The sequence below is a fragment of the Trachypithecus francoisi genome, unplaced genomic scaffold (assembly GCF_009764315.1).
Source record: "Trachypithecus francoisi isolate TF-2019V2 unplaced genomic scaffold, Tfra_2.0 Contig01585, whole genome shotgun sequence".
In the NCBI taxonomy this organism is placed as follows: Eukaryota; Metazoa; Chordata; class Mammalia; order Primates; family Cercopithecidae; genus Trachypithecus; species Trachypithecus francoisi.
The window spans coordinates 4,918,443-4,932,500 of NW_022681444.1; the positions used below are offsets into that span (position 1 = coordinate 4,918,443).

At 41.3% G+C, this 14,058-nt stretch overlaps 1 protein-coding gene across 4 annotated transcripts in view; it reads left to right on the forward strand.

The window, feature by feature from the left end:
- GARNL3 (GTPase activating Rap/RanGAP domain like 3) overlaps nucleotides 1–14,058 on the forward strand; it is a 183,574-nt gene that overhangs the window by 85,387 nt on the left and 84,129 nt on the right. For all 4 annotated transcript variants that reach the window (XM_033191556.1, XM_033191547.1, XM_033191565.1 and 1 more), the window contains 2 exons: nucleotides 10,478–10,577; nucleotides 12,303–12,421. In XM_033191556.1, the coding sequence (XP_033047447.1) occupies nucleotides 10,478–10,577; nucleotides 12,303–12,421 (219 nt within the window). The remainder of the gene's footprint in view (nucleotides 1–10,477; nucleotides 10,578–12,302; nucleotides 12,422–14,058) is intronic.

Genomic DNA, 14,058 nt, shown 5'->3' on the forward strand with positions numbered 1-14,058 from the left:
CTTGTACAACAGACACTGGTGCCCCATTCATAGAGATCTTAAGGAAGAAGTTTACAGTGGGCCCAAGAGTGCACATTTTAACAAATTTGAGAAGCACAGAACTAAGATCTGTTGCTGCTACCTAAAAGAAACTTCTCTGTGCCATCCACGCATCTCTTGGAGGCCCCAGAGGTTTAAATGTCCTGATGACAGCTTAAGAGTTTACTCTCTAGGCAAGAGAGAAAGACGTTCATGACAGTGTTGCTTTTAGTAGAACAAAGAAAAATAACTGATAGGCAACTGATCAAGCACAATAATGTGCAATTATGTGGTAAATGCATGGAATTGTTATGATATAAATACATATTTATTAATAATCATAGTGGGAAAATGTGATACCAAATACGATGCATAGTATGATCTTTATATATGCAAATGAAAATTGTGAAACAATACACAAAAATGTTAATTTGAAAATACAGGTGATTTTTGTTTAATCTTTGCATCTTTGCTTTCTAATAAGGCTAACAAGTTTTTTTTTTAGTGTATCAAGGAAATAAAAGTTTTTTAAAAATCCAAAAAATAAAAAAAATTTTAAAAAAAGGAGTTTACTCCCTAGGCTCTGCTCTAGCTTTCTAGGATCCAAGGCCGTGGGACCATGATACCAACCACTGTGGAGTCTGGCTGAGGCTAGCTTCCTTGGCTGGACTCCCCCGTGTCTGGTCAGCTGATGCCTGAGGCTGGCTGGTGGGTCATGCCATCGCTGCATGCCCTGCAGTGGCATAGTGGAAAGACCTGAAGACTGCCAGTAGTTCATGGTTATAAAGTAAATAACTGTTGATACTGAATCATGCAAAAATCCTACAAGGAACAAAGTCCAATGATATGCTTTCACCAAAAGGTCAAAACGAAGAGGTGATGTCTTGAATACGTGATCAAAATTAACATCACCACTGAGGAACAGATGGGTATTTTGAAATATCATACGCTGAGGACAAACCTCACTTACATGGTATTCCAGCCAAGTCTGCCTACCCTGAATCTAACTGGGGAAACATCAGACAAACCCAGAATGAGGAGGGGAGATGCTGCAATCTTCAAAAATGTCAATATCAGACACAAAGGAGGGAACTACAGACACTGGGGCCTACGGGGGTGGAAGGTAAGGATTGAAAAATTACCTATTGGGTGTTATGCTGATTACCTGGGTGACAAAATTATCTGTTGACCAAACCACTGCAACACACAATTTGCCCATGTACCAAGCCTGCACATGCACCCCCTCCAACCTAAAATACAAATTGGAAAGAAAAAAAAACTAGAGACAGCCAAAAAAATGTCAATGTCATAAAGACAAAAAGTCTGTGGAAATGTTGCAGATGAAGGGAGTCTAAAGAAACACAATGAGGGGCGGAGCAAGATGGCCGAATAGGAACAGCTCCAGTCTCCAGCTCCCAGCGCGAGTGACACAGAAGACCGGTGATTTCTGCATTTTCAACTGAGGTACCGGGGTCATCTCTCTAGGGAGTGCCGGACAATCGGTGCTGGTCAGCTGCTGCAGCCTGACCAGCGTGAGCTGAAGTAGGGCGAGGCATCACCTCACCTGGAAGCGCAAGGGGGAAGGAAATCCGTTTTCCTAGCTGGGGAACTGAGACACATAACACCTGGAAAATCGGGTAACTCCCACCCCAATACTGCGCTTTAAGGAAACAGGCATACCAGGAGAATATATCCCACACCTGGCCGGGAGGGTCCCACGCCCACGGAGCCTCCCTCACTGCTAACACAGCAGTCTGCGGCGATCTATCCGCAAGGTAACAACGAGGCTGGGGGAGGGGCGCCCGCCATTGCTGAGGCTTAAGTAGGTAAACAAAGCCGCTGGGAAGCTCGAACTGGGTGGAGCTCACAGCAGCTCAAGGAAACCTGCCTGTCTCTGTAGACTTCACCTCTGGGGACAGCCCACAGCTGAGGTCCAATAGGGAAAGCAGCGGGGGCCGGTGCAGAGGCGAACAACTCTGTCTGACAGCTTTGGGGAGAGCCATGGATCTCCCAACGCGGAGGTTGAGATCCGAGAACGGACAGACTGCCTGCTCAGGTGGGTCCCTGACCCCTGAGTAGCCTAGCTGGGAGACATCCCCCACTAGGGGCAGTCTGACACCCCACACCTCACAGGGTGGAGTCATCCCTGAGAGGAAACTTCCAAAGAAAGAATCAGACAGGTACACTCGCTGTTCAGCAATATTCTATCTTCGGCAACCTCTGCTGCCGATACCCAGGCAAACAGGGTCTGGAGTGGACCTCAAGCAATCTCCAACAGACCAACAGACAGTCCTTCTGACTGTCAGACGGAAAACTATCAAACAGGAAGGACACCTATACCAAAACCCCATCAGTACGTCACCATCATCAAAGACCAGAGACAGATAAAACCACAAAGATGGGGAAGAAGCAGGGCAGAAAAGCTGGAAATTCAAAAAATAAGAGCGCATCTCCCCCTGCAAAGGAGCGCAGCCCATCGCCAGCAACGGATCAAACCTGGTCAGAGAATGACTTTGACGAGATGAGAGAAGAAGGCTTCAGCCCATCAAACTTCTCAGAGCTAAAGGAGGAATTACATAGCCAGCGCAAAGAAACTAAAAATCTTGAAAAAAGAGTGGAAGAATTGACAGCTAGACTAATTAATGCAGAGAAGATCAGAAACGAAATGACAGAGATGAAAACCATGACACGAGAAATACGTGACAAATGCACAAGCTTCAGTAACCGACTCGATCAACTGGAAGAAAGAGTATCAGCGATTGAGGATCAAATGAATGAAATGAAACAAGAAGAAAAACCAAAAGAAAAAAGAAGAAAAAGAAATGAACAAAGCCTGCAAGAAGTATGGGATTATGTAAAAAGACCAAATCTACGTCTGATTGGGGTGCCTGAAAGTGAGGGGGAAACCAAGTTGGAAAACACTCTTCAGGATATCATCCAGGAGAACTTCCCCAACCTAGTAGGGCAGGCCAACATTCAAATTCAGGAAATACAGAGAACGCCACAAAGATACTCCTCGAGAAGAGCAACTCCAAGACACATAATTGCCAGATTCACCAAAGTTGAAATGAAGGAAAAAATCTTAAGGGCAGCCAGAGAGAAAGGTCGGGTTACCCACAAAGGGAAGCCCATCAGACTAACAGCAGATCTCTCGGCAGAAACTCTACAAGCCAGAAGAGAGTGGGGGCCAATATTCAACGTTCTTAAAGAAAAGAATTTTCAACCCAGAATTTCATATCCAGCCAAACTAAGTTTCATCAGTGAAGGAGAAATAAAATCCTTTACAGATAAGCAAGTGCTTAGAGATTTTGTCACCACCAGGCCTGCCTTACAAGAGACCCTGAAGGAAGCCCTAAACATGGAAAGGAACAACCGGTACCAGCCGTTGCAAAAACATGCCAAAATGTAAAGACCATCGAGGCTAGGAAGAAACTGCATCAACTAATGAGCAAAATAACCAGTTAATATCATAATGACAGGATCAAGTTCACACATAACAATATTAACCTTAAATGTAAATGGACTAAATGCTCCAATTAAAAGACACAGACTGGCAAACTGGATAAAGAGTCAAGACCCATCAGTCTGCTGTATTCAGGAGACCCATCTCACATGCAGAGACATACATAGGCTCAAAATAAAGGGATGGAGGAAGATCTACCAAGCAAATGGAGAACAAAAAAAAGCAGGGGTTGCAATCCTAGTCTCTGATAAAACAGACTTTAAACCATCAAAGATCAAAAGAGACAAAGAAGGCCATTACATAATGGTAAAGGGATCAATTCAACAGGAAGAGCTAACTATCCTAAATATATATGCACCCAATACAGGAGCACCCAGATTCATAAAGCAAGTCCTTAGAGACCTACAAAGAGACTTAGACTCCCATACAATAATAATGGGAGATTTCAACACTCCACTGTCAACATTAGACAGATCAACGAGACAGAAAGTTAACAAGGATATCCAGGAATTGAACTCATCTCTGCACCAAGCGGACCTAATAGACATCTATAGAACTCTCCACCCCAAATCAACAGAATATACATTCTTCTCAGCACCACATCGCCCTTATTCCAAAATTGACCACATAATTGGAAGTAAAGCACTCCTCAGCAAATGTACAAGAACAGAAATTATAACAAACTGTCTCTCAGACCACAGTGCAATCAAACTAGAACTCAGGACTAAGAAACTCAATCAAAACCGCTCAACTACATGGAAACTGAACAACCTGCTCCTGAATGACTACTGGGTACATAACGAAATGAAAGCAGAAATAAAGATGTTCTTTGAAACCAATGAGAACAAAGATACAACATACCAGAATCTCTGGGACACATTTAAAGCAGTGTGTAGAGGGAAATTTATAGCACTAAATGCCCACAAGAGAAAGCAGGAAAGATCTAAAATTGACACTTTAACATCACAATTAAAAGAACTAGAGAGGCAAGAGCAAACACATTCAAAAGCTAGCAGAAGGCAAGAAATAACTAAGATCAGAGCAGAACTGAAGGAGATAGAATCACAAAAAACCCTCCAAAAAATCAATGAATCCAGGAGTTGGTTTTTTGAAAAGATCAACAAAATTGACAGACCGCTAGCAAGACTAATAAAGAAGAAAAGAGAGAGGAATCAAATAGACGCAATAAAAAATGATAAAGGGGATATCACCACCGACCCCACAGAAATACAAACAACCATCAGAGAATACTATAAATGCCTCTACGCAAATCAACTAGAAAATCTAGAAGAAATGGATAATTTCCTGGACACTTACACTCTCCCAAGACTGAACCAGGAAGAAGTTGAATCCCTGAATAGACCAATAACAGGCTCTGAAATTGAGGCAACAATTAATAGCCTACCCACGAAAAAAAGTCCAGGACCAGATGGATTCACAGCTGAATTCTACCAGAGGTACAAGGAGGAGCTGGTACCATTCCTTCTGAAACTATTCCAATCAATAGAAAAAGAGGGAATCCTCCCTAACTCATTTTATGAGGCCAACATCATCCTGATACCAAAGCCTGGCAGAGACACAACAAAAAAGAGAATTTTAGACCAATATCCCTGATGAACATCGATGCAAAAATTCTCAATAAAATACTGGCAAACCGGATTCAGCAGCACATCAAAAGGCTTATCCACCATGATCAAGTGGGCTTCATCCCTGGGATGCAAGGCTGGTTCAACATTCGCAAATCAATAAACGTAATCCAGCATATAAACAGAACCAAAGACAAGAACCACATGATTATCTCAATAGATGCAGAAAAGGCTTTTGACAAAATTCAACAGCCCTTTATGCTAAAAACGCTCAATAAATTCGGTATTGATGGAACGTACCTCAAAATAATAAGAGCTATTTACGACAAACCCACAGCTAACATCATACTGAATGGGCAAAAACTGGAAAAATTCCCTTTGAAAACTGGCACAAGACAGGGATGCCCTCTCTCACCACTCCTATTCAACATAGTGTTGGAAGTTCTGGCTAGGGCAATCAGGCAAGAGAAAGAAATCAAGGGTATCCAGTTAGGAAAAGAAGAAGTCAAATTGTCCCTGTTTGCAGATGACATGATTGTATATTTAGAAAACCCCATCGTCTCAGCCCAAAATCTCCTTAAGCTGATAAGCAACTTCAGCAAAGTCTCAGGATACAAAATTAATGTGCAAAAATCCCAAGCATTCTTATACACCAGTAACAGACAAGCAGAGAGCCAAATCAGGAATGAACTTCCATTCACAATTGCTTCAAAGAGAATAAAATACCTAGGAATCCAGCTTACAAGGGATGTAAAGGACCTCTTCAAGGAGAACTACAAACCACTGCTCAGTGAAATCAAAGAGGACACAAACAAATGGAAGAACATACCATGCTCATGGATAGGAAGAATCAATATTGTGAAAATGGCCATACTGCCCAAGGTGATTTATAGATTCAATGCCATCCCCATCAAGCTACCAATGACTTTCTTCACAGAATTGGAAAAAACTGCTTTAAAGTTCATATGGAACCAAAAAAGAGCCCGCATTGCCAAAACAATCCTAGGTCAAAAGGACAAAGCTGGAGGCGTCACGCCACCTGACTTCAAACTATACTACAAGGCTACAGTAACCAAAACAGCATGGTACTGGTACCACAACAGAGATATAGACCAATGGAACAGAACAGAGTCCTCAGAAATAATACCACACATCTACAGCCATCTGATCTTTGACAAACCTGAGAGAAACAAGAAATGGGGAAAGGATTCCCTATTTAATAAATGGTGCTGGGAAAATTGGCTAGCCATAAGTAGAAAGCTGAAACTGGATCCTTTCCTTACCCCTTATACGAAGATTAATTCAAGATGGATTAGAGACTTAAATGTTAGACCTAATACCATAAAAACCCTAGAAGAAAATCTAGGTAGTACCATTCAGGACATAGGCATGGGCAAGGACTTCATGTCTAAAACACCAAAAGCAACGGCAGCAAAAGCCAAAATTGACAAATGGGATCTAATTAAACTAAAGAGCTTTTGCACAGCAAAAGAAACTACCATCAGAGTGAACAGGCAACCTACAGAATGGGAGAAAATTTTTGCAACCTACTCATCTGACAAAGGGCTAATATCCAGAATCTACAAAGAACTCAAACAAATATACAAGAAAAAAACAAACAACCCCATCAAAAAGTGGGGAAAGGATATGAACAGACATTTCTCAAAAGAAGACATCCATACAGCCAACAGACACATGAAAAAATGCTCGTCATCACTCGCCATCAGAGAAATGCAAATCAAAACCACAATGAGATACCATCTCACACCAGTTAGAATGGCAATCATTAAGAAGTCAGGAAACAATAGATGTTGGAGAGGATGTGGAGAAATAGGAACACTTTTACACTGTTGGTGGGATTGTAAACTAGTTCAACCATTATGGAAAACAGTATGGCGATTCCTCAAGGATCTAGAACTAGATGTACCATATGACCCAGCCATCCCACTACTGGGTATATACCCAAAGGATTATAAATTACTCTACTACAAAGACACATGCACACGTATGTTTATTGCGGCACTATTCACAATAGCAAAGACTTGGAATCAACCCAAATGTCCATCTGTGACAGACTGGATTAAGAAAATGTGGCACATGTACACCATGGAATACTATGCAGCCATCAAAAAGGATGAGTTTGTGTCCTTTGTAGGGACATGGATGCAGCTGGAAACCATCATTCTTAGCAAACTATCACAAGAAGAGAAAACCAAACACCGCATGTTCTCACTCATAGGTGGGAACTGAACAATGAGATCACTTGGACTCGGGAAGGGGAACATCACACACTGGGGCCTATCAGGGGGAGGGGGGAGGAGGGAGGGATTGCATTGGGGAGTTATACATGATATAAACGTTATGCACATGTACCCTAGAACTTAAAGTATAAAAAAAAAAAAAAAAAAGAAACACAATGAAATGATCCTGTACTGAAGAGAGAAAATGCTTAAAATGACATTGTTGACTCAATTGACAACATTGGAATACAGATGGTATCAATGTTAAACTTAGAAAAGTTGATAAAGCTCTACTGTGGTTATGTAAGAACATAGCCCTACTCTTGCGAAATACACACTGAAGTATTTAGGGATGAAGGCTATTATTTTACAAATGGTTCAGAAAAAATATTGTATATGTGTGTATGTTTGTATGTGGGGGGTGGTGTGAACAAATGAGCCAGTGGGGTAAAACATTAACTGTAGACAAATATGATAAGTAAAAGGTAAACATGCTTTTTTACACTGCTCTTATTCTTTCAGCTTTTATATGAATTTAAAATTATTTCCAAATAAAAATGTATATGTATGTAGCACTAGCTGGTTTTTTTAAATTCCAGAAAATCTGATAAAAGCAAAATAATACTAAAATTTTCACCTACGTTTTTACTCCTTAATAGGCTTAAAAGGCAGGACATAAAAAAGGACACAGAAGAAGACATAATGGTTAAGATAAAAAAAGAAAACAGAAGAAACCTCTGGAATTGGAACTGGTTTCGGTTCCAGCTCCACTACTTATTATCTCTGTAACCTTGAGCAACATGTTTAAACTCTCTCAGTCTCAATTTCCTCATCTGAAAGTAGGGGGATAAAATAGAATCTATCTCATAAAGTTGATGGATGGTTCTGGAGAGAATGCATATAAAATACTTAGCCTAATACTTGGCATTTAGCACTCTCTCAACGCATGTCAGTATTTCCAGAGCAATGACAAGGACAGAAAGCTTCCCATTTCATTTTGTAAGGTAATGTAACCCTGAAAGCATGACAGAAAAACAAATAGAAAGGAAGCCTATAGATCTATCACACAAACAAATATGATACATAAATCATTTGTTAATGTCAAACAGTCTATTAAAAGAATAATATACCATGACCTAGTAGGGTGCATTCCAGAAATTAAGAACTTTTCAATGCCAGAAGAGCTATTACTATATTTGTTATTCATTCATTACATTATATACTATGATTCCCCCCATTTAACCTGTTCTCTCAGTAGTTGCCCCCGAAAAAAGCTTTTGGTAAATTTAATTTTCGTTCCTGAGAAAAGCCTCTTTGTAAAGTTCTAATTGAAGGAAACATCTTCAGCATGATAAAGAAACTGACCACAGACATCTAGTAAATCACTAGAGGCATGTCAAAGTCAGAGAGCATGTTCCAGTAGTCTGTCTTACATATGTGGCACAATGGAGATGTCAACAAAGCTGCAATAGAGTGACATCAGTCATGCGGGAAAACTGACATCTAACACAGTCTCAGCCAAGACCATGCAAGCTTCAGACATTAATTGTAAACAGTAATTTAATGCCTTATAAGGATTGAGAATGATAGAGTGTTCAATAAGTCGAACTGAGTTAATTGATAAATGATTTGGGGAAAATTGATCCTTACCTCAGAGCATACATCAAAATAAATGATAAGGAATGAACTATAAAAATGAAACATCTAAAAGAATATAGAGGTAAACAGTTTCATTAATGCTGGGATGGAGGACTTTTTGATACTAATTAGGCAAAAGCCATAAAGGGAAAAAAATGAAAAATTTGCTTATGCAAACATTTTAAAACATCTATGTGGCCAAAAATAGCATAGAACAAGTTTAAAAGCAAAAATTTGATCGGAAGAAATTATTTGCAATCTGTTTCAAATATTTCACAAAAGAATACAATAATCAGAAAACTGGCAAGGACATAAACAGGTAACCCACAAAATAATTGTAAATGACCAATAAAAATATGAAGAAAAGCTACAATCTAAATGGCATACAGGCCAGGCATGGTGGCTCATGCCTGTAATCCCAGCACTTTTCAGAGGTCAAGGATCACTTGAGGCCAGGAGTTAGAGACCAGCCTGGCCAACATGGTGAAACTCCATCTCTATTAAAAATACAAAAATTAGCCAGGCTACTCAGGAGGCTGAGACAGGCAAATCACTTGAACCCAGGAGGCTGAGGTTGCACTGAGCCAAAATGGCACCACTGCACTCCAGCCTAGGCAACAGAGTTAGACTCCATCTCAAAAAATAAAATAAAAATAAGTATACAAAGAAACACAAAAAACAACGTTGAGATTACATTTTGCCATTAAATTGTAAAGAGGCAATGTTGACAATATAGGGAAGATGGCACCCTCAGCCATTGCTGGTGAAACTATAATTTTGTGTCAGTCCTTCTAGATGTCAGATTGGCATTGTGTTGCAGACCCTCGACAATGTACATACCCTTTGACAAAGCAATTTAACTTCTAAGAATTATCCTAAAGAAATAATTGAACAAGTAAGTATGCAAACGTGGAATTAGAAGATGATAAATGTTATTTACAATAACAAAAAATTGGAAGCAGCCTAATTGTCCAGTATTATTAGTTATGTCTATATAAATAAAAGGGTATAGAGCCAATAACATAGGATTATATTTATTGACATATAAAAAAGTTATTGTCAAAGCAAGCCACAAAATATATTCAATGTATTCAAATATAATTTCATCTTATTAAGAAAAATACATATGTATATGCATGGGGAAAAAAAAAAAATACCAAAACGTGGATGGATTCTAGATGAATTGTGCCTGTTACAGGAGTAACAAAAAGAAGGGGGTTCCTCTAGGGGGCACCAACTCCCAAATATTGTAGAAGTTTCAGCCCAGAAAGGAGAGGTACTTGGTACCCGTTTTAGGAACAGCTGAACTCACTGGTTCACTGGTTATTTTTCCTACACCCCAAAGGCTTCCTGGATGCTTCCACGATGTGAATTTAGACAGCGTGTCTTTTCGAATGAGAACATGCAGCCACAGCCCTTGGGTGTATGCTTTTAACAATGATTTTTCTGGTTCTTTGGCCTCTGGTTCATTGCCAGCTTCATGTTTTCTTTCTGAATAAGCCTCTTAATGTCACAACTTTGTTCTATTACAGAATGCAACTGCTCTGCCTGGTACTTGGCGAAGAACAGACGTGCACTTAGAGAACCCGGAATACCATACCAGATGGTATTTCAAATATTTTTTGGGACAAGGTAATTATGCTATTGTGGTGGTAGGGAAGAAAGGGTATTCAAAATGGAAGTTAGTGTTAGTATAATTTCTGGTATCGTATATGAGTGAAACTAGCCATTTTAGAAACACTAACATCAGGGCATTTCACTTCAAGGCCAGTAGTAAGCTTTGTAGGTTAAAGGATCCAATTCAGAGTCTCAGCCCTGTTCAGAGTCTCAGCCCTAAGAGTTTTTGCTCATAGTTTCCTTTTTTTATGGACAGTCATTTTTATTCCTGGAGAGCTAAAGGAGATGAGATCATCTGAAAAAGTGATCTGAGAGATAAGACGGATTTTCCAGGGTGGAAAAACAACTTTAGACTTAACAAGGCCATTGCCCTGTCTATATTGGGTTTTAAATACTTAGTTCAAGGCAATTAGGGAGATAACTGGTTCCCTGAGCTCCAGGGCCTGTATAGAACTAGAGAGACATTAGACTGTAGACTCTGGCGTCATTCATACATTCAACCATGACAAGTATTTATCACCTACTACATGCCAGGCAATGTGCAGAGCAATGGGGATACAGTGGCAAAGACACTCATGATATGGGTTTGGATCCTGATCCTGCCGTTATTAATCAAAGGACCTTACACTAGCTACTCTCCATTTCTCTGAGACTCGGTTTTCCTTTCTGTAAAGTGGAGATATTACGAGTGCATATCTAATAGGTTTGAATGGAAGTTTCAATGAGATATGCAGGAATAACACTTAGCCCAGTGCCTGACACATACTAACAGCTCAGTCATTAATAGCTGTGTACATTTAAAGTGAAGGGCTCAAGTGAAAATATACGGAAAGGTGGAAAACAGGAGTGTGGCTAATTACAAAAGATTTGGGGAATGGAAGAATAATCACTACTTTGGGATTCAAAGTGAGTTAGAGAAATTTTTTCTCAGGCTAATGTATTCATTTGTAGATATGATGCTTGAACGACAAAATGAGAGTGAGCAGACCTAAATGATGCCTTTAAAGAAATCTGACTATGTATTATTGTAAGAAGTTCCTCTTTTTGGCCAGGCAAAATTTATTGGTGTGTGGGGGATATAGAAGCATTTATTTAAAAAAGGAAATCAGCAGGAAAGCCGTCATCTTCCCAAATGCTTGCAAGTAGTGCTCAGACCAGTGAGGACTTTAGAGAAAAATGGTGCCATGACTTTGGATGCCTTCAGGTGCAGTAACAGAAAACCTGACTCAAACTGGCACAAATAGTAAAGGATATAACAAAAAACCCAGAGGCAGGGCAAGCCCCGGGGTTGGGTGATTCAGAGGCCCAGTAATGTCAAGGACCCAGGCCTTTTCCCTTTTTCTGCATCCTTAGTGTGGCAACTTGGCACTTGGGCTGGCCCTGTTCAGGGTCACAAGATGGTTTCAGCAATTCCAGGCATCACTTCTAGACTCCACCAGTCCAGAGGAAGAAGAAGGCAGTATTTAGAAGTGAGGAAGCCTCTCTAAAAGCCCCTTGGCAGATTTCTCCTCCCGTCTCATTGGCCAGAATCTGATCACATGTTCATTCCTGAACCAGTCACAAGCAAGGGGAAGAAGAATGCATGATCCCCCGAGAGAGATCAGGTCCATCCCAAGCTGGCTTTGGGATTATTGTTCCCTGAGCATGTGGGAAGGGCTGGACACCACCTGCAGTGTCCTCTACCATCTGTGACTGGCAGGATCAGTTGCATTCTCACTGTTCTAAACCTTTCTTTTCCAGTCCATCAGAACTACATTGGAAATGATGCAGAGAAGAGCCCTTTCTTCTTGTCTGTGACCCTTTCTGACCAAAATAATCAACGTGTTCCTCAATACCGTGCAATTCTTTGGAGAAAAACAGTAAGTATATGGCTCATACTTGATGCAAAATGTATGCATCAGTTTCAGGAGATAACCCCTGTGATGGGGAACTGTGTGCCCGTTTCTTCCAGGGCATGCCTCATAGTCTTCTTGTGATTCACCTCTGAGAAGCTGACAGTGCCTTTGCCCAAAGCACCTTATTTTCTGCACCAGGAGACTGTTTCCTGGCCTTAAAAAAAAAAAAAAAAACTTATTTATTTTATGCTTGCCAATTACAGCATTCTAGTCTCTTCTGGTTTAAATATTTTCTTTGAGATGACTCTGTCTCTTTTGGGCAAAGAATCAAGCCTTTCCAATTTTTTTGCCACCTCCTGCTCCTCTTGCAGTTGGTATTTGTGCACATGGGGAGGGGGCTTATGAGACCTAATGGTCACAGAAGAGAACCGTGGATCCACATGGGCGCTCTGAGTTCTGTCTGATTTCCATTGTGGAGTGACTAATCCAACCTCTGAACTCGTGACCACGGAAATATAATTGATTCCTCTGGCTCTTTTGGGTCATTGGAAAGCATATGCCCCTGAAACCCATGGTGCCACCTATTTGCCTCTTGTTGTAAAGTCACTCCTTGTCCTGATCCCAGGTCTCTGCTAGTCTCTGAACCTCTCAGAAGCTCTCCATCCCCTCCTGGGGCACATCCTCTGTGAACCATAGGTCAGATGTGAGGAGGCAGGACGATTGCCATAGGCCTGCATGTGTCATACCTCTGGTCATTAGCACTTGCAGCCACTGAGTTGCTACCCTTCACCAAGTTCAAACCAGGTGCTGCCTGGACTTAACATTCCTGTGCAAGGCCATGCCCGGGAAGGGGCCTCTGATTCAAATGCTCTCAAGTGCCTCCAGGTCTTCCCTTGACAGATTTACAGCATCCCACAATGCCTTCAAAGCCTGTCCTTGGCATGGGGGTATCAAGGACCCTGGCATCCACCTCTTGGCCGGCCTTCCTTCCTTCCATCCTTCTTCCTTCCCCTCATCCTTCCTCCCTCCCACCCCTCCTTCGCCCTCCCTCTCCCTCCCTCCCTTCAAGGCAGGAGAGGGTGGGTTTCCCCCTTCTTCCACCTTCCTGGAGTGGACTTTCTCAATGTCTATCTTCTTCCTTCAGGAAGTAGCAATCACATCCTCACTGAGATGACTGCCATGTATGAGGGGAGACAGAATGAGACAAATACAGGGGGAACATTTGCTTATTTTAATTTCCAAAGATACTGTCTGTATGACATTATAAGTTGTGATAAGCACTCTGAAGACAGAGAATGACAGAGCGTGCTGCAGGAGCCCTGCTTAGATGAGACAGTTTAGGGAAAGCCTCCTGAGGCGGCGCCCAGCAAACAGAAGCCTGAAGGATGGAAGGAAACCAGTCATTTGACGAGTAGAAGGGGAGTCAGGGAGTGTTCGAGGTAGAAGTAGCAACAAATGCGAGACAAACAAGGGTTACTCGTACCTGGTATTAGAGAAGTCAAGGATGTGGAATTTAAACCCCAGGACCGCTGTGAAGGCAGCATAGGGGCAGGGCATGATGAAAAGTGCCAGTGCCTTCACCCAACACCTCTTCCCTTGGCCTTCAGTTATGTGTCAAAGACAGTGAGAGGGTTCCCAGCCGTTGATGGAAGTACTGAAGG